Source organism: Mastigoproctus giganteus, chromosome 8 (genome assembly GCF_048544385.1).
Source record: "Mastigoproctus giganteus isolate SK-2022 chromosome 8, ASM4854438v1, whole genome shotgun sequence".
NCBI classification, from domain to species: Eukaryota; Metazoa; Arthropoda; class Arachnida; order Uropygi; family Thelyphonidae; genus Mastigoproctus; species Mastigoproctus giganteus.
In genome coordinates this window covers 100,823,339-100,843,242 of record NC_143582.1, presented here as the reverse complement: position 1 = coordinate 100,843,242, position 19,904 = coordinate 100,823,339, and the positions used below count along the sequence as shown (strand labels likewise).

The window sequence follows — 19,904 nt, the reverse complement described above, 5'->3', positions numbered from 1 at the left end:
CTTGCAGATCTCATAGTGCTGCATGTGTAATTTATGACAAAGCATGACAGAGTAACATGATTGTATGATGGTAACAGTACAAATACTTGTATTGTTGCAATCATACTATTAAACAAATGGCTGCAATCAAATGGGTATTTAGGCTATTGACCTTCCAAAATTTGATTTGATAAACTAAACAGCAGGGGTGTGTGTGTGTGTGTGTGTGTGTGTGTGTGTGTGTGTCCTATTTTATCACTAACATTGATTCGGTAGAGTAAGTAGCGGGTGTGACCATAAATTGCATTATTCATGATTTCGGTTCTAGCTGTTTGAAATTTAGTAGGTGTCATCAAAGTTGTTTACACATAAAACATCTTTTGTGCATACAGGGTACACATGTGATTTTTTTTTCTTACATTTTTTACTTAAAAAAAAAGAAATTCATAGATTAAATGCAGTTTTAATGCAGTTCTATTAGTTTTAGACAGTCTGTACATTTTTTTTCATGTATTGTTATGGTGAAAGTGATTCTGAATGGTGAAAGCAATTCTTGCACTGCTTCTATTGGAATCAGCAGCAGCCTGTGGAAAACAAGATGCAGGGTATTTCAGAGACTGCTGGGAGTCATTGAAGTACAAGTAAACACATGGGTCGTGTTAGGGTAGCTAAGAATAAGAACAGGTGCATGTATAGGCTCACATCTGGTGAGTATGGGCTTGGCACACCCAGGGTCCTGAGCTAAATATCATCCTTGTCTTTCTTGGTGATTCCCTTCTACTTCTCTGTCTCTCTCTCTCTCAGGGTAATTCAGAATCTTTTTTTTTTTGCCTGGTTCAGCATAAGCCTCAGGTTTCCTTGCACCATATGGCAAATAATAATAATAATAATAATAATAATAATAATACTTAAATATACACCAACGCTAGGTGCCTCCGTAGCCAGATGGGCAGGACCAGCAGTGCGTAGCACACGCTTCTTAATCAGACCGGGGTTCGAGCATGTGACCACCAAATACGGAGGATGCGGAAAGGTCAGGAAATCACCACCACATATCCCTGGAGCAATATGGCCTTAGTTGCTAATGCTCCTAAAAACCAAATAAAAACAACAACACCAACGCTAGGAGTTTGGTAAATAAATTTGATGAATTTGAGGTATTTCTTAAAGCATCAAAGGTAGATATTGTTAGGATAACAGAGACCTGGTTTCGCGCAGATATAAGGAATGCAGAACTGGAATTTGGGGAGTACAATGTGTACAGGAAGGATAGACGGGATAAGAAGGGAGGAGGGGGTTATGCTATTAGTTAAGAAACACATAAAATCCAAGGAAGTGAAGCCAGTTCACATCACTGGACAGTGCAGTGTCGAGTCAGTTTGGTGTGACATAAGGAGATCAAAATTGAGAGTGGGAGTGTGTTATAGGCCTAATGACTGTGATGAGTATAATAAGAAACTGTACAGGGAAATAGAGTGGGCCAGTAAATCAGAGAGTCTTATAATGTGGGATTTTAATTTCCCAGATACAGTAGACTCTCAATTTTCCGGGATTGATGGTAAAAAACAAATCCCGGATAATCAATTTCTCGGTTAATCCAAAAATACAGAAGTGTCCGACATATGTAAGAGATACGTTCCAGGATTTCTTTCTTCATTGAGTTTTACGTAACTCGGGAATGACTAGTAATATATTGCTGCTCTATTATTATTGACAAATCTGAATTCAGCACGATACTTGTTAATGTTTGACCATTTTCATACATTCTTATTAGTTTAATTTTCTGAACAAAATTGATCGCTTTTCTTTTGTTGGTAGATGTACTAGTATCGCTGTCACTTATTCTATTAGTTGGCACCACGATAACGGTCAAAATAAATTTTCTGTAAAGAACTTTACAGGATTAAGGCGAAAACTCACTATTATCACCCCGTGCGAGCTCATATTTTACTAAAGCACATTTCTGGAGGTCAACAAAAAACAATAAAAACAATTTGCACTTTCCATTTTATTGGGCGTTTCTGTTAGTGCAATCTGTTATAATAGATTGTGCTACCTGTTTATAAATTAGTAATAAACTCGATCTTATTGAATTTTCGATAATACCAATAGCTGGAATTCTGTGGGGTTTTACGTTATTATGGTGAAGTGTGTATCCCCTATACTGAAATCTTCAGTCATATAAAAAGAGAACCATAAATAATTGTAAGAATCTTCTCTTTTTTTTCTATTTTATTGCTTGTTACTCCGATCTCACTTGTACAATTTTTGCGTGCCGTGATCTTCATTATTGATTGCTTATCATTACTATTTTTTGTTGTTGTTGTTTTAAATTTTACAATCCTAAAAAAAAAAAAAAAAAAAAAAATTGAGTAAAAAATTTACTTAAATCCATAGTTGTGTAAGTCGGGGACTTACTGTATCAAAAAATGTTCAGCAACCTACATGAAAAATATGGCAATAGATAAAAAAACTTGCCACGTACTATTCGTGTGTCCAATACGATGCTTCCCTTTATTTTTCACAATGTCAAAAATAATAGTATCCCTTTATTTTTCAAAATGTCACGTATGATTTGTTCACCAAATTATAATGGTTCATTAGAGTTTTAACAGATGCACTGTTTTCAAACTTTTGAATAATTTCAAGTGTTTATTTAACTGAAAGCCCAACTCTTTTGCATTTACCCATCATTTTCGCGATTTGGTAACTTAGTGTTACCAACTAAAATTTTGGATGCATTCATATTTTAGATGCTGTTGTTGTTATTTAGTTTTTAGGAGCATTAGCAACTAAGGCCATATGCGCTGGGGATTCCCTGACCTTTCCGCATTCTCCGTATTTGGTTGTCATGGGCTCGAACTCTGATCTAATCAAGAAGCATGTGCTACACACTGCTGCTCCTGCCCACCTGGCTAAGGAGGTGCCTATTTTAGATGTGTTTTATGATATTAAATATCAACTAAACATAATGGTGCGCAGACCATTACTACTAATGAAATGAAATGAACATGAAATGAGCTAATGTAAATTTTTTTTTTTTTTTTATCACTATATTCTGGTGACATCCTATTTATTATAAGAGGTAATTATAAGACCTCCACATGTGTATTCATTTTGGTATGATGATTTAATTAAAATATAATTTTAGGATTATAATTCTGTCATTTTTTAAAGATTTTAAGATTGCTTTTTCTCCTCTTTATCAACAAGAATAGCTCCAGAAAAAACTCTGATACATTTACCTTATTTGTCACAAGTGTTCAAAGATGGCATAGCATATAAATTGTTGGCAACTGCGCAGAATGGTAAGTAATATATTGCATATATATAGTAGATAATTTATAATAGTTATTCTTTCCTGCCCCCCCCCCCCAGTTCATTATTTCATGGCCAGAATAAATGGCAGCACAAAAATAACTTTTAAAATTGGAGGAGGGGATCATGCTTGGAGTTTGAGAACGAGAGTAGCCTGTGCGGACGTAGCTTTTTGCCGCTCCTGGAACAGAGAAGTTTTTTCTGATTTATTTTCTGTTTTATTAGCTTAAATTGGCACATTAACTTATTTTCTAGAGTAGCTTTATATTCCTATTTACGATACTTAGTTTAAAGTAACTTAGATAGAGATTTTGTAGGCATTACTTAGTATTGGTAAGGATATTAAATCCACGTGTTTACCATTCGTAAATTGCCGCCATTATTACGCGATACAAAATATCTCGAACTAGATAGCATAAGCTTAGTATAGTATAGTACATAATATTGTCAATTAATCAGTAAAATCTATTAATCTTGTTGAACTTCATTGTCAATTAAATTGTACTTTTAACTATACATATAATGACTTAGGTTACGTAACATAAATAATTAGAAAAATAAATAATTAATACTTAACTTGATATGGAAGTTATATAAAGGGATTTCGTAGATAACACTCGATACTGAAACATAAATATAGCGTTATAACTGTGTTGGGATACAAGTTTAAGGTTTTAATTTTGTACTGAAATTGAAATTTTATTGAAATTAAAACGAAATCATGACTCAAACCAGAGCAGCAAAGCAAAAGGCTCAATCTAATGTGCTGTGGCTCAGGGGAGAACTGAGGGGGGTCAGTTGCCCTCTGACTCACAGCCTTTTAAAATGCACTACTTGCTGCTTGGTGTTTGTGGATCAGTCGGGTATGGGACATGATACTGCCATGGGGGATGTCTTTGTGTGTGCGCGATGCAAGGAGTGTAAGGAAATCAGGCGACAACTCAGCGTTGTTATGGGCCTATATGAGAACTTGAAGGACAGGGTGGATGCTCTCGAAGGATTAAAAGTGAGGGCCCATCAAGCTCTCAGCTGCCCACACCAATGCCAGAGCTTTCACTTGGTCATCACGCAATACAGCGGCAGCCCCCAAGGCAGAATGTGCTGGTCCCAAAGCAACTAGTAGTTGTTGGTGACTCTACTGTCAAACATGCTTTGTAAAAAGGATAGGTGGAACAGGACCAGGGTATGTCTGCCAGGGGCAAAGGTTGATGACATTGTAGAGCGAATATCATCTTTTAAGGGCACAAAAGGTGATATGGTTGTACACGTTGGCACTAATGATATTAAGAGTAGCAGACCGGCGGAATTACTTAACGAGTACATGTCACTGTTGAAAAAAAGCCGAGAATTAGGGTCGCATTTGAAAGTGTGTGCAATTCTGCCCAGACACGATAGGAGGGAGTATATGATAAAAGCCCTGTCGATCAATTCGGCCCTGGAAAGATTGTGCATGGCTCAAGGGGTAGAATTTTTTTTAACCTGGTCTGTACTTGTTAACAGGAGAGATTGCTTCTACAGGGATGGGGTACACTTAAATAGAAAGGGTGCAAGAATGTTTGCTGATGCTATCGAGGCAGTGTTAGGTTGGTTGGAAAACTGCTAGATTGGGGGATACAAGGACTAATAGATTAACAGTAGCCACTGGCAGAGGTGAAAGTGATTCTTGCACTGTTTTTATTGGAATGAGCAGCAGCCTGTAAAATAAGATGCAGGATATTTCAGAGACTGCTGGGAATCATTGGGGTACGAGTAAACGCATGGGTTGTGTTAGGGTAACTAAGAAAAAGAACAGGTGCGTATACACCAATGCTAGGAGTTTAGAAAATAAATTTGATGAATTTGAGGTAATGCTCAAAACATCAAAGGCAGATACTGTTGGGATTTCAGAGATGTGTTGTCACACAGATATAAGGAATGCAGAACTGGAATTTGGGGAGTACAATGTCTACAGAAAGGATAGACAGGATACGAAGGGAGGAGGGGTTATGCTATTATTTAATCAATACATAAAATCCAAGGAAGTGAAACTAGTCGACATCGCTGGACAGTGCAGTGTCGAGTCAGTTTGGTGTGACATAAGCATTGGGAGATCAAAGTTGAGAGTAGGAGTGTGCTATAGACCTAATAACTCTGATGAGTATAATAAGAAAATGAACAGGGAAATAGAGTGGGCCAGTAAATCAGAGAGTCTTATAATGGGGAATTTTAATTTCCCAGATATTGACTGGAATTTGGGGGTTGGTCACTCACACACTAGCAAGGCTTTTGTGGATTTACTGGATGATTGTTTTCTACATCAGCATGTTCGGAAGGAAAGTAAAGGGAGTAATACTCTTTATTTGATTATCAGTAGCGATTCTTCATGCATTAAGAATCTGCAGATAGAGGAACCACTGGGTGGCAGTGATCACAGTGTGCTGAAGTGGGATTTACTCAAAGAGGTAACTACCATCAGGGGTAAAGGGAAGGGTTATTGCTTTCGTAAAGGCGACTACAATGGTCTGAGACAGTATTTAAATTCTATACAGTGGGACCAACTGGTGATACTACCAACAGCAAATTCAAAATGAGAAGCATTCAAAGAACGTATCTTGGAAGCTACTAGGCTTTACATGCCAACTAAGAAATATTGTTCAAGGGTTAGGACTAAATGGGTATCAGATGAGCTAATGAGACACATAAGCCTATGATAGATATAAGTTGATCTGTAACCAAGTTGCAAAGGAGGTTAGGCAGGCGAAGGCAGATTACGAGAAATCTTTGGCAAAGAATGCAAAGAAAAACAGTAAAGAGTTCTTTTCTTATGTAAACTCTAGAAGGAAGGAGATGAATCAGATTGGTCCACTTGATATCGATGTGTCAACTGTTGATGATCCTGCTCAGGTAGCTAACAAGCTAAATGAATATTTTGCATCGACATTCACACATGAGGAGTTATTCAGTGAGGGGAATGCCAGAGGTGTATTCAGCTCTGGCAGTAAGCTAGATAATCTTGTAATAACTGAGAGTAAAGTGGAGGAGAAATTGTTGAAGATAATCACAAGAAAGGCACCTGGGGTGGATGAGATCTATCCAGTTATATTAAAGGAGGCAGCAAAGGAAGTAAGCAAACCCTTAGCCGTAATTATGAGAGCTTCCTTGGACTCAGGGGAGGTACCCATAGACTGGAGATGTGCAAATGTGACCCCAATTCACAAAGGAGGATCAAAGGCTGACACAAGTAATTATAGACCTGTGAGTTTAACTTCTGTTCCTGGAAAATTAATGGAGGCACTGGTTAAAGAAGCACTGCAGGATCATCTAGACAAGACTTCAGTTATTTCTCGGACACAGCATGGTTTTGTGAAGGGAAGGTCTTGCCTGACCAATTTGATTGGATACTATGATGCAGTCACAAAAGAACTGGATGCAGGAAATATCTTTGATATTATATACTTGGATCTTAGAAAGGCTTTTGATACTGTTGCACACGGAAGACTGCTGCACAAATTAGAGCAGTGTGGCATTGGAGGCAAATTGCTGCTATGGATAAAGGAGTGGTTGAGGGGGAGAAGACAGAGAGTGGTAATCAATGGACACTGCTCATCGTGGAGTAATGTTATTAGTAGATTCCCTCAGGGTTCAGTGTTGGGTCCATTATTGTTTTCTGTATTTATAAATAATATTGATGATGGTATATCAAGCTTAATGTCCAAGTTTGCAGACAATACAAAAGTTGGCAGGGTTGTTAAGGACACTACTGACGCTATGCTGCTTCAACAGGATCTGGAAGGGTTGAGCAGATGGGCTGAGAGGTGGCAAATGAAGTTTAACATTGACAAATGTAAAGTACTACATATGGGAAACAGGAAACCCAGAGCAACGTATCAACTCAGAGAATGAAAAGGACCTGGGGGTAATTGTGCAGGCAGATATGAAGTTCTCTGACAGTGCAGACGGGCTGCAAGAGTAGCTCATGGTGTATTGTCAATGATATATAGGAATTTTTCGAGCAGGGATAAGGAGGTGATTATTCCCTTATATAAGGCAATGGTCAGGCCACACCTAGAGTACTGTATACAGGTCTGGAGGCCTCATTTCAAGAGGGATGTAGAGATGCTGGAACGAGTACAGAGAAGGGCAACAAGATTAGTGAATGGAACAAAGGGGTGCTCTTACGAAGAAAGGCTTAAGTTTTGCAAATTACAGTGTCTGGGGAGTAGGCACCAGCAAGGTGATCTGATAGAGGTGTATAAAGCCTTGAATGGCTTGAGCATGCTCAGTGCTGATGGGATTCTTCCTCTTGCTCAGAATAATCACCTGAGAGGGCATAAATTCAAATTGAGAAAAGACAGATGTAGGATAGATGTAAGGAAATTTATCTTTAGCCAGCCAGCGGGTGGTTGGTTGGCAGAACAGACTTCCATCCCTTGTTGTGGAAGTTTATAGCCTAAATAAATTTAAGGCTCAGCTGGACAGGTATTTCGAACGAACAGAGGGGTGAAGTGGAAGTTTTTTTTTTTTTTTTTTTTCTGGCTGATGCTGCATAAGCTTGTTTTCTTGCATCATATGCCTCTACTAATGCTAACAATTATATCCTGTTAAGTCTATAGCCATGGATGGTCTTTGGCTTGGGGAATGGCTGAGTTTAATGGAGACTTAAATGGTCAAGTCAATGCAGACAGGTATCAGAGACATGGTGTCACTAAGCTATAAGGGATGCAAAATTTGAATATGGGGAATAAATTGTATACAGAAAAGACAGAGTCGACAGGACGGAAGGCTTTATGCTCTTAGTTAAGAGACACAAAAAACCTAAAGCAGTGTATTATTCCAATATTGAGTCAATTTGGTGTAACCATTGGGAAAACAACAATAGTAGAAGTATGTTATATGGCTTAATAACTGTGATAAGTACAATGCACAGAATAAATCAGAATATCCTATAATGGTGGATTTTAACTTTCCATATATTGACTGGAACTTGTGTGTTTGTCATTCACAGACTAGCAAGACTTTTCTGGATTTATTGTAGGACTGTTTTCTACACAGCATGATAGAGAAGCAACAAGAGAGAGAGTGAGAGCAATGCTCTTGATCTGAATATAATCAGCAGCAGATTTTCCTGTATTAAAAATCTGCAGATAAAAGAACCACTAGGTGGCTGTAATCACAGTGTACTGATGTGGTATTTACTTAAAGATGTAACTACAGTAGAGCGAAGGGTTTTTGTAAAGGAGCCCACAGAGGTCTCTGACTGGTTTTAAATTGTATACAGTGGAACCAACTGCTGATGTTACCACCAAAAATTCTAAATAGTAAGCATTCAGAAAAATAATATTAGAAGCTACTAGGCTTTTCCTACCTTTTCCAAGGGTGGTAGTAGTAGTAGTAGTGGCATGTGATGCAAGAAAGCAAATGTATGAGCTTATGCAGCATCAGCCAAAAAAAAAAATTCAAACCATTCCCTCCAAATGCCTGTCCAGTTCCTCCTTAAATTTATTCAACCTATCAACTTCCACAACGACAGATGGAAGTTTGTTCCAGCAATTAACCACCTGCTGGCTAAAGGCAAATTTCTGCACATCTGTTCTACTTCTGTCCTTTCGTAATTTGAATTTATGCCCCCTTAGGTTCGTAATCTGAACAAGTGGAAGGATCCCATCAGAATTCAGCGTGCTGAACCCATTCAAGGCCTTATACACCTCAATCAGATCACCGCGCAGGTGCCTAGTCTCCAGCCACTGCAATTTGCAGAACTTAAGCATCTCATGGTAAGAGGATCCCTTCATTCCCCTCACCAATCTTGTTGCCCTTCTCTGTACACGCTCAGGTAAATCTACATCCTTCCTAAAATGAGGCCTCCAGACCTGTAGGCAGTACTCAAGGGGTGGCCTGACCATTGCCTTATACAGAGGGATAATCACCTCCTTTTCCCTGCTAGCAAAATTCCTATATAACATTGACAAAACCCCATGACCTGCCCTGGCAGCCTGTCTGCATTGCTCAGAAAACCTCATATCTGACTGCACAATTACTCCCAGGTCTTTTTCATTTTCTACCACATTAAGTGTAGTACCACACAGTTGGTACGTTTCTCTGGGGTTACTTCTACCCATATGCAGTACTTTGCATTTGTCAAGGTTAAACTTCAGTTGCCACTTCTTAACCCATCTGCCCAAATTATCTTTTTTTTTTTTTTTTTTTTTATGAGAACCCCAAACACGAAAGGTATCAAAACCTATAGTACTTAGTACCGTGCATGGGTTGAAGGAGAAGTATGGGGAGAGGGGAGGGGGATGCCGGAAACTTTGCTCATGTTGCAGTAGCACACTGCCATTACTGTCATTAACAACCCTGCCAACCTTTGTATCATCTGCAAACTTCGACATTAAGCCTGATATACCTTCATCAATATAATTGATAAATATACAAAACAAGTGGACCTAACACCGAACCCTGTGGGACTCCACTAATAACATTAGTCCAAGAAGAGCAGCACCCATTGATTACCACCCTCTGTCTTCTCGCACTTAACCATCCTTTTATCCATTGTAGCAACTTACCCTTAATACCATTCTGCTGCAATTTATACAATAGTCTTCCATGCGCAACAGTGTCAAAAGCTTTCCTGAAATCCAAATATATGATATCAAAATTATTTTTTGCATCCAGTTCCTTTGTAACCACATCATAATATCCTATCAAATTTGTCAGACAAGACTTTCCCTTAACAAACCCATGCTGTGTCTGAATTATTGCTGCAGTCTTGTCTAGATGATCCTGCAATGCATCTTTAACCAGTGACTCCATCATTTTACCCGGAACAGAAGTTAAACTAACTGGTCTGTAATTACTCGTGTCACCCTTCATTCCCCCTTTGTGAATTGAGGATACATTTGCACATCTGCAGTCCGTGGGAACCTCCCCTGAGTCCAAGGAAGCTGTCATAATTATGGCTAAGGGTTTGCTTAGTTGCTTTGCCGCCCCCTTTAATATAACTGGATAGATCCCATCCACCCCAGGTGCTTTTCTTACGTTTAACTTCAACAATTTCTCTTCCACTTTGCTCTCAGTTATTACAAAATTATTAAGTATCTTTTGTACAATTTGATAACCTTCTGCCATTTTCAAACCTTAATAATTCCTCACGTGTGAATAGCAAAATACTCATTCAGTTTGTTTGCTATCTGAGCAGGATCATCAACAGTTGAACCTTCGATGTCAAGTGGACCAATCAGATTCTTCCCCTTCCTTTTAGAGTTTATATAAGTAAAGAAATCCTTGCTGTTTTTCTTAGCATCTTTTGCCAAGGATTTCTCGTAATCTGCCTTCGCCTGCCGAACCTCCTTTGTGACCTGATTACAGATTAACTTATATCTGCCATAGGCTTCTGACTCGCTTGATAATTTATATGCATGCCATGCATTTTTCTTCTCTGTTACGAGTCTCATTAGTTCATTTGACAACAATTTAGGCCTAAACCTTGAACAATATTTCTTAATAGGTATGAAACGTTTAGTAGCTTCCACGATTAATTCCTTGAATGCATCGTGGAAGCTACTAAAGTAAAGGAAGGGGTTTTTGTAAAGGAGAAAACAGAGGTCTCTGATGTCTTTTAAATTGTACAGAGTGGGACCAACTACAGATGTTACCAACAACAAATTCTAAATGGTAATCATTCAAAAAAATAATTGTAGAAGCTACTCATCATCATCATCAGCCATTTTCAATCCACTGCAGGATGAAGGCCTCTCCAGCAACTTTCCAGTTCCTTCTGTTTTGAGCACTGGCCCTCCATTTACTACCCAAAAACTCATGAATTTCATCTATCCATCTTTTCTTCTAGCTCCTCTTGGGTACCATTCTGTTATTTTCTTAGGCCATCTGTCATCATGTCTTCGAGCTATGTGTCCTGCCCAAGACCATTTTAGTTCTTTAGTTTTGATAAGAATGTCCTTTACTTGAGTTTGCTGCCTAATCCATGTGTTTCTCTTCTTATCTAACAGTGTGATTCCCAGTATAATTCATTCCATTCTTCGCTGTGTAGTTCTTAGCTTCTCTTCCATTCTTTTGGTGAGTGCCCCAGTTTCACTTCCATAAGTCATGGTGGGGAGTATACATTGCTTCATTATTTTACGTTTCAGACAAACTGGGATATTGCTCTTCAGTATGTGACTATATTTCCTGAATGCTATCCATCCAAAATTTATTCTTCTCTTGACTTCCAGCCATTTATCTTTATTACAGCTAATAACTTGTCCCAGATAAGTATATGACTCCACCTTTTCAATTACTGCTCCTTCAATCATTATTTCCCTTTCTGTGGCATACTTGTTCATCATTACTTTTGTTTTAGAAATATTCATCTTTAGTCCAAAATCGTTACTAACTGTGCATAACTGATTAAGATTTTCCTCCAATTCTTTGGGATTGTGGTTTATGACCACAATGTCATCTGCAAATCATAAATGGTTTAGGTACTCTCCGTTCACATTGACTCCTTTCTGCGACCAGTCTAATCTTCTGAAAGCTTCCTCAAGGGCGGCAGTAAACAGCTTCGGAGATATTGTGTCTCCTTGTTGAACTCCTTTCTCGATTTTAAATTTCCTATTGTCTTTGTCTAGTGTAATAAAGGAGGTAGCACTCTCATATATTTTCTTCAAAATCATAATATATGGAGTATCTATGCCTTGTCTTTCCAGTGCCCGAAACATTGCCTTATGCTGTATGGAGGCAAATGCCTTTTCATAATCCACAATTGCTAGGCATAACGGTGTTTTATATTCATTTGCTTTCTCCATTAGCTGTGATATTACGTGAAGGTGATCCATAGTTGAGATTCCTGTCCTAAAGCCAGCTTGCTCTTTCGGTTGATTCTCATCAAGTATTCTTTCTAATCTGTTAGTAATGACCTTTGTGAACAACTTGTAGATGTGGGATAACAAGCTAATTGGTCTATAATTTCCAATTTCTGATTTATCTCCTTTCTTATGCAGCAAAACTATGATTGCATTATTCCACTGCTTAGGCATCACACCTTTTCTAATGCACTTTGTGAAGAGCCTTGCCAGTTTTTGTGTTATGTCTCTTCCTCCCAATTTTAACAACTCTACAGTAACTTCATCTTCCCCTGGGGTTTCCGATTCTTCATTTTGTTCAATGCATGTTCTACCTCATCAGGAAGAATATCGGGTATTTTGCCTTGCCAGTTTTTGTGTTATGTCTCTTCCTCCCAGTTACTGTAGAGTTTTAACAACTCTACAGTAACTGGGAGTTGTTACTGTAGAGTTTTAACAACTCTACAGTAACAACTCTGCAGTAACTGGAACAAACTCTACAGTAACTTCATCTACAGATGAAGTTACTGTAGAGTTTTAACAACTCTACAGTAACTTCATCTTCCCCTGGGGCTTTCTGATTCTTCATTTACTTCAATGCATCTTCTACCTCATCAGGAAGAATATTGGTATGTCGTATGTGTTGCTACTTTGCAATCCATCTTGCCCACTGCTGGCCTCATTCCTTCGCTCCTTGTATCTATAGTAGTCTTCTGCTATTTGGATTATGCCTTCTCTGCTGTTTATAAGTACACCATCGCTATTCTTCAGTTTCAGTATCATTTGTCTTTCTGTATTACTGCTCATGGCTGCTGATTTAAATCCTTTGTTTTCCCTTAATGCTTGTTCTACTTTTCTTGTGTTAAATCTTCTTATGTCCTCTCTGAGCCTCTTTCTAATGGCTTTGCATAACTCAGTATACTCAATTTTCTCCCTGTCAGTGTTTTTCTTGCTCTTCATTTGTTGTCTTTGTTGTCTTCATTTGGTTCATCATGACAAGTGTTTCTTGACTTATTTTTTCTTCTTTGGATTTCGTTTTCCCTATAGGTTTCTTGGGCTTTATCACTTTCAGAAAGTTGTAATATTCCTCGTTGATATCTTGGTCCTGAGCAGTCTGCAGAAGCTCGAACTTGTTCTTAAATTCCAGTACATACTGCTTTTTCTCCTCCTCTGTTATCTCAAAGACCTTTGTATTATTTACTCGAGTCAGTTTTTTCCTTTCCTTTCCTACATCTATATCAAGTGTACATCTTACCATTCTGTGATCACTTCCAACATTTACCTTATTCAGGACGGTAAGATCATTCACAATATATCTTCTGTTAGTGAGGATGGAGTCGATTTCATTAGTTGTTAATCCTTTTGGACTCTTCCATGTCCACTTTCTGTTCACCCTTTTCTTGAAAAAAGTGTTCATTACTGACAGTTCTTGAGATTCTGCAAATTCCACAAGTCTTTCACCTCTTATTTCTTTCACCAATTGCAAAATTTCCTGTAGTTCCTCTTTCTGTGCTGTTTTGCCTTTTTTCAACCTTAGCATTGAAGTCCCCCATAATAATAGTGTAGTGGGTTTTCTGCCCATCTAGAAGACTCTCAATTTCAGTGTACATTTCTTCAACCTCTTCATCATCATGGCTCAATGTTGGTGCATAATTCATTATAATCTTTAGCTTGTACCTCTTAGAAATCTTGAGTATTAGTCTTGACACCCTCGGTGATGTACTTTTGAATTCCAAAATGTTGTTTTTAAAATCTTTAAGGACCAGAAACCCAACTCCACTTTCACTCCTTTCACTGTTTCCATTGGTGTACAGCAGATTTCCACTTGATAAACTTATAAGTGATTCATTTCTTCTTCTTCTTTCAGCCAAACTGATGATATTCCAATTCACATTTTCTAATTCCTTTTCCAGCTCTAATATCCTGTCTTCACCGATGAGTGATCTTACGTTATAACAGACCAAGTTCAGTTTCCGTGCATGGCAGCCTGGTCGTACCCAGAGATTCTTAGCACCCTCTGCTTCCACTCTGATCCGCTCGCTGCCGTAAGAGGGAGAGTGAAAGCTGATGGGGACTGAGGGCTATTTGCTTTCTCGTGCTGTCATATGCTGGAGGGTTTGGTCTTTTCCTCTTCACGCTGACCAGGCGTCTTGAAGAGAACCACTCTACACGTTCGTTGCCACCTAAGTGACGTAACAGGGCTTACCATCGAGAAGGTGTGCATGAGTGGATTTTAGGGAGGCAGGCCAACCGGACTTCTCCTAAATCTTCTGTAATAGAGAGATATTGGATCCATCAGTGTTTTAGGCTGAGTGTCTGATAACACACAGGATACCTGTTCCCCTCTAAGCCCCATGGGTATAAACCCATGTGCAACTCCAAAAATATGGCACCTAACATACTGGAGGTGACCACCCAGTGGGCTACTAGTCTCTTCATAACAACTAAGAAATACTGTTCAAGGCTTAAATCTAAATGGATGAACTGTTGTCACTCGAGGCGGAGAAGAAATATGCATTGGATGCATATAAATGATCGGGTGATACAGAAGCCTATGGCAGATATAAACTAGTGTGCAATCTAGTTACAAATGGGGTCAGGCAAGCCAAAAGAGAGTATGAAAAGTCTCTTGCAAAGAAAGCCAAGAAAAGCAGCAAGACTTCTTTACTTATATTAACAATTAGATAGTATGAACCTGAACCAGAGCTGTAAAGCTCAATACATTCTACATTGATATCAATATTTGTAAAATAATAAGAGAAGTTTACCTCAATACAGTGGACCCCCTCTTTACAATGGGTTCACTATACGATCAGATCACTTTACGATGGACTCTCCATTATAAAATACCTTTTGCTATACAATATGTAGTAAGCGTGGGATATTGTCATAACATTTGGAATTGAATTTTAATTAATTAATTCTATTAAATGGAGCTTAAAAAATAGGAATGAAGAGAAGATTCTGAAAATTTATTTTTTTTTTTTTTTATGATTTCAGTGAAGGAAAACACATTTCACTATAATACTGTAAGGTAAAAACCCACAGAATTCCAGTTATTGATATTATCGCAAATGCAGTAAGATCGAGTTTACTACCCGTTTATAATAGCTTGCGCTAACAAAAAGCCCAATAAACTGGAAAGTGCAAATTGTTTTTATTGTTTTATGGCAGTGACCTCCAAAGAGTTGCTTTAGAAAAAATATCACAAATGCATTCAGAATTCATTCTTATAACAAAACATAGCAATAAATGGTGAATGTGTAGTGCATTTTAATGATTTGAGTGGCTGATTCTACTAACAAGTGATCACTGATGTCTACTTATTTCGCTCTACAATGGCTTATGATTGTCTCAGACCGGACCACGTGGTCCTTTGTCTCAGCCAATAGCAGCATTTGTAAACGTGTTGGACACGTGTTCGTATCCTTTAGTTCAAGTGATTTTTTTGTGATTACTTTCCATAAATTTACTGTATTGAATTCTTGAACGCACAACATTGCATAATATGGCCCCTGAAGAGTGCAGTAAGAAGAAAATTTCAATTAAAATTAAACAAGAAATAGTGAAAAAACATGATGGTGCTAAAATTTGTTCATTGGTGTGCGAATATGGTTTTTCACAGACAACCATTTCTACCATAGTGAAACAAAAAGAAAACCTTAAAAAAGTTAAAGTAAGTGATGAATTTAACACAATCCAAAAAGGCAGAGAACTGATTGTAGAAATGGAAAGGCTTTTGTTGCTGTGGATAAAAGAAAAACAAATGAAGGCTGATACAGTTCCTGGACAATACATTTGTGAATGTGCAAAGCAGATTTTTGAGGATTTAAAGACTAAAACACCTTCAGCTAGTGATACGCAATATGGGGACTTTAAAGCCAGCAAAGGTTGGTTCAACCATTTTAGAAAAAGGTCCAATATTAAAAGTGTCATAAGGCCTGGAGAGGCTTGCAGTGCTGATCAGGAAGCAGCTGAAAACTTTTAAGGTGGAGTTTCAAGAGCTTGTGGAGAAGGAGGGTTACCTTCCTCAACGTCTTTAATACAGACGAAACGGGCCTCTTTTGGAAAAGGATTCCTAGGCGAACATACATCACAAAAGAGGAGGTCTGGTTGCCTGGTCATATGCCTATGAAGGATAGGCTTACTCTGCTATTAGGGTCCAATGCCTGTGGTGATTTTAAACTTAAGCCAATGTTGGTTTACCACTCAAACTCCCAGTGTGTTTAAACAGCAGAAGGTCATCAAAAGCAGGTTGGGTGTCTTTTGGTGGTGTGACGAGACACCTCTTCAATGAATGGATATTTGAAGTGTTTTGTCCTTCAGTCAAAGGTTACTTAGAAAAAAACAAACTTCCTTTAAAGGCACTGTTAATTTTGGATCATGATTAGCAAGTTGGGGATCCAGGTCATGATCCCCAACTTGCCCAATCTCTAGAGGAGCAATTTAACTTCATTACTAGTCAGATTTCTCCCGCCCAATACCACCCCTCTGCTTCAGCCAATGGATCAACAAGTGATTGCCAACTTTAAAAAAAATTTACACAAAGAAGATGCTTGTGAAGTGCTTTGAAGAGACTTCAGAGACAGAGCCATCACCTTAAAGGAATTATGGAAGACCAAGTTTAACATCTTAGACTGTGTACAAATGATTGTCAGTTCTTGGAATGAAGTTTCAGCTAGATACCTCAATACAGCCTGGAAGAACTTATGGCTTTCAATCATCCATGATTTTGAAGGATTTGAAGCTGAAGGTGTTCAAGAGCAGGAAATTATCACTCTTGGTGAGTTCTTGGCTCTAGAGATTGATGCGGTAGATGTGGAGGAGTTAATTGCGGACCATGGAAGGGAGTTGACGACAGAGGAGCTCCAGGAATTAGAGCAGATGGCCGAGCATGACAGTGCAGATGAGGAACATGAGGATGACTGTGTAGCAACAACTCAAGAAATTAAGGACATGTTTGCTGGGTTCGAGCCCGTCACCACCAAATATGGAGGATGCGGAAAGGTCAGGGAATGACCACCGCATATCCCGGAGCAATATGGCCTTAGTTGCTAATGCTCCTAAAAAAACCAAAAAATTAACATGTTTGCTGCGTGGGATATTGTGAAAAGAACAGCAAGAAAAAACCCAGATATTGAAATCACACAAAATTGATGACCTGCAAATTTGAAGATCAGGTGTTAAGTTATTTCAAGAACCTTCAGAGAAAGTGCCTAGGCGCCTCCGTAGCCAGGTGGGAAGGAGCAACAGTGCGTAACACACGCTTCTTGATTAGACCGGGGTTCTATTCCGTCGCCACCAAATACAGAGGGTGCGGAAAGGTCAGGGAATGACCACCGCATATTCCCGGAGCAATATGGCCTTAGTTGCTAATGCTCCTAAAAACCAAACAACAAAAAAACAAACAAACAGAAAGTGCCAAAAGCAAACCACTTTGGACAGTTTTTATACCATAAGTAGCAAGAGGCAGTGGTCGGAAAGAACACCAGATCCTGAAGTTTGTCCTGATATCTTGATGGTAAAAGATTATTTTCCAGCTCCATCACCATACCACCATTGACACAGGTTTTCCAATGTAAGTTAAATGAAAATTACGATTTTTATTTTTTTAATGTTTATAATTATCAGTTATCATTTTAAACAACATGGGGGGGGGGGGGGAAATAGGTAAAAATGTGTGGCACCAACAGCATTTTTTTAATCTTTTTTTTTTTTTTTTAAATTTGTATCATGCTCTACTGTTTATTCCCGTGTATAAGATGCACCACAATTTTAGGACGAGTTATTTTTAGATAAAAGGTGCGTGGTATACACTGGAAAATATGGTATTCGGTATTCTATATAAAACTAATACAATTTCTGTTATAAAAATCACCTTTTACAGAGATAAATAGCTCAGTTATATAGCAAACATTTCAACTTCCGAGGACTTGTAACAAATTATCAAAAAACAGTGTGTTATTGGGTTCACATTACGATATTTTCACAATATGATGGTGTCTCTGGAACGAATTAATATTGCAAAGCGAGGGTCCACTGTATAGTTCGTAGAACACTTGCATGTGATACTCTCCAGAAATTAAAACGAAAAAATCAAAAATCTTACATTAGAGTAACAGATATTTAAAAATCAATTCAACACAATTAAAAATCAATTTAACACAATTAAAAATAAGAAAATTAATTAAAAGGATTTAATGAAAAAATTGCAAAACGATTTTTCTTCCTAGAATTTAACAAAAAAATTAATTGCATTAAAATTGATTTTTAATTGTGTTAAATTGATTTTTAATTATTTGTTTCTCTAATACAGTGGTACCTCGATATACGAGTGCCCTAATATACGAGTGTTTTGAGATACGAGCCGCCGAGCGAGCGATATTTTGCTTTGAGATGAGAGCAAGATTTGAGATACGAGGAATCGCACACTACACCGCTGCACACGACCCCTCAGTCTGTGTGCTTGTTTCCCTCGTTTTCGTAGCATTTTTGATAAGTTGGGTTCGCGTTTTTTGCTTTTTGTACATTTACAAAACATTATCAAATTTATTTTTATAACCATGGGTCCGAAGAAGAAGATGATGTCTATTGAATTAAAGCGTGAAATCATAGAAAAACATGAGCAAGGTGTGCAAGTAATTGACTTGGCGAGGATGTACGGGCATAGCACATCAATGATATGTACTGTGCTTAAACAGAAGAAGTTGATAAAGGGTATAACGCCAGCCAAGGGCGTTACAATAATTTCTAAGCTCCGGACCTCTCTCCATGAGAAAATGGAGAAACTACTGATGGTGTGGGTGACAGAGAAGCAGCTTCAAGGAGGATTCTTAACACAAAGTATCATATGTGAGAAGGCACGAGCGATTTACGGTGATTTGCTGAAGCAGATCCCACACACTTCCACAAACGAGGAATCGGAAGACTCGTTTAAAGCCAGTCGGGGCTGGTTTGACAACTTTAGGAAAAGGACCGGCATTCACTCCGTCGTCAGGCATGGTGAGACAACAAGTTCGGATGTGAAGGCAGCTGAGGTTTACATCAAAACGTTTTCCGAACTGATAGGAGCCAAAGGATACATCCCTCAGCAAGTCTTCAACTGTGACGAGACAGGGCTTTTCTGGAAAAGGATGCCGAATAGGACTTACATAACGGCAGAGGAGAAGACGATGCCAGGTCACAAACCCATGAAGGATAGATTAACTCCAGCACTTTGCGCCAATGCGAGTGGCGACTGCAAAATCAAGCCTCTGCTAGTATACCATTCGGAAAATCCCAGAGCCTTTAAGTCACATAAGATTTTAAAAGAAAAACTAAAGTTATGTGGAGGGCAAATCTGAAGGCGTGGGTCACCAGGAAATTCTTTGTGGAGTGGATAAACCTGGTGTTTGGCCCTTCTGTTAAAAAATATCTACAGGAAAACAACCTACCCATGCAAGTCCTTCTCGTCCTCGACAATGCCCCTGCTCACTCAACAAATCGCGAAGATGATTTACTCGAAGAGTTCAAGTTTATAAAGGTTCTCTACCTACCACCCAACACCACTCCTATCCTGCAGCCCATGGATCAGCAGGTGATTTCTAATTTTAAGAAGTTGTACACCAAGCACATTTTTCGGCGCTGCTTTGAAGTGACGGAGAACACAAACTTTATCCTTCGAGAGTTCTGGAAGGACCACTTTAACATCGTGATATGCCTAAGAATTATTGATCAGGCCTGGCTGGGTGTTACAACGAGGACCTTAATATCTGCATGGAAGAAGCTGTGGCCTGAGGCTGTAGCTGA

At 38.6% G+C, this 19,904-nt stretch overlaps 1 protein-coding gene across 1 annotated transcript in view; it reads left to right on the top strand.

The window, feature by feature from the left end:
• The window catches only part of LOC150081740 (F-box only protein 7-like), a 389,948-nt gene that overhangs the window by 224,991 nt on the left and 145,053 nt on the right, over positions 1–19,904 (top strand). The window contains exon 6 of the mRNA XM_090379603.1: positions 3,198–3,287. Within this exon, the coding sequence (XP_090235729.1) occupies positions 3,198–3,287 (90 nt within the window). The remainder of the gene's footprint in view (positions 1–3,197; positions 3,288–19,904) is intronic.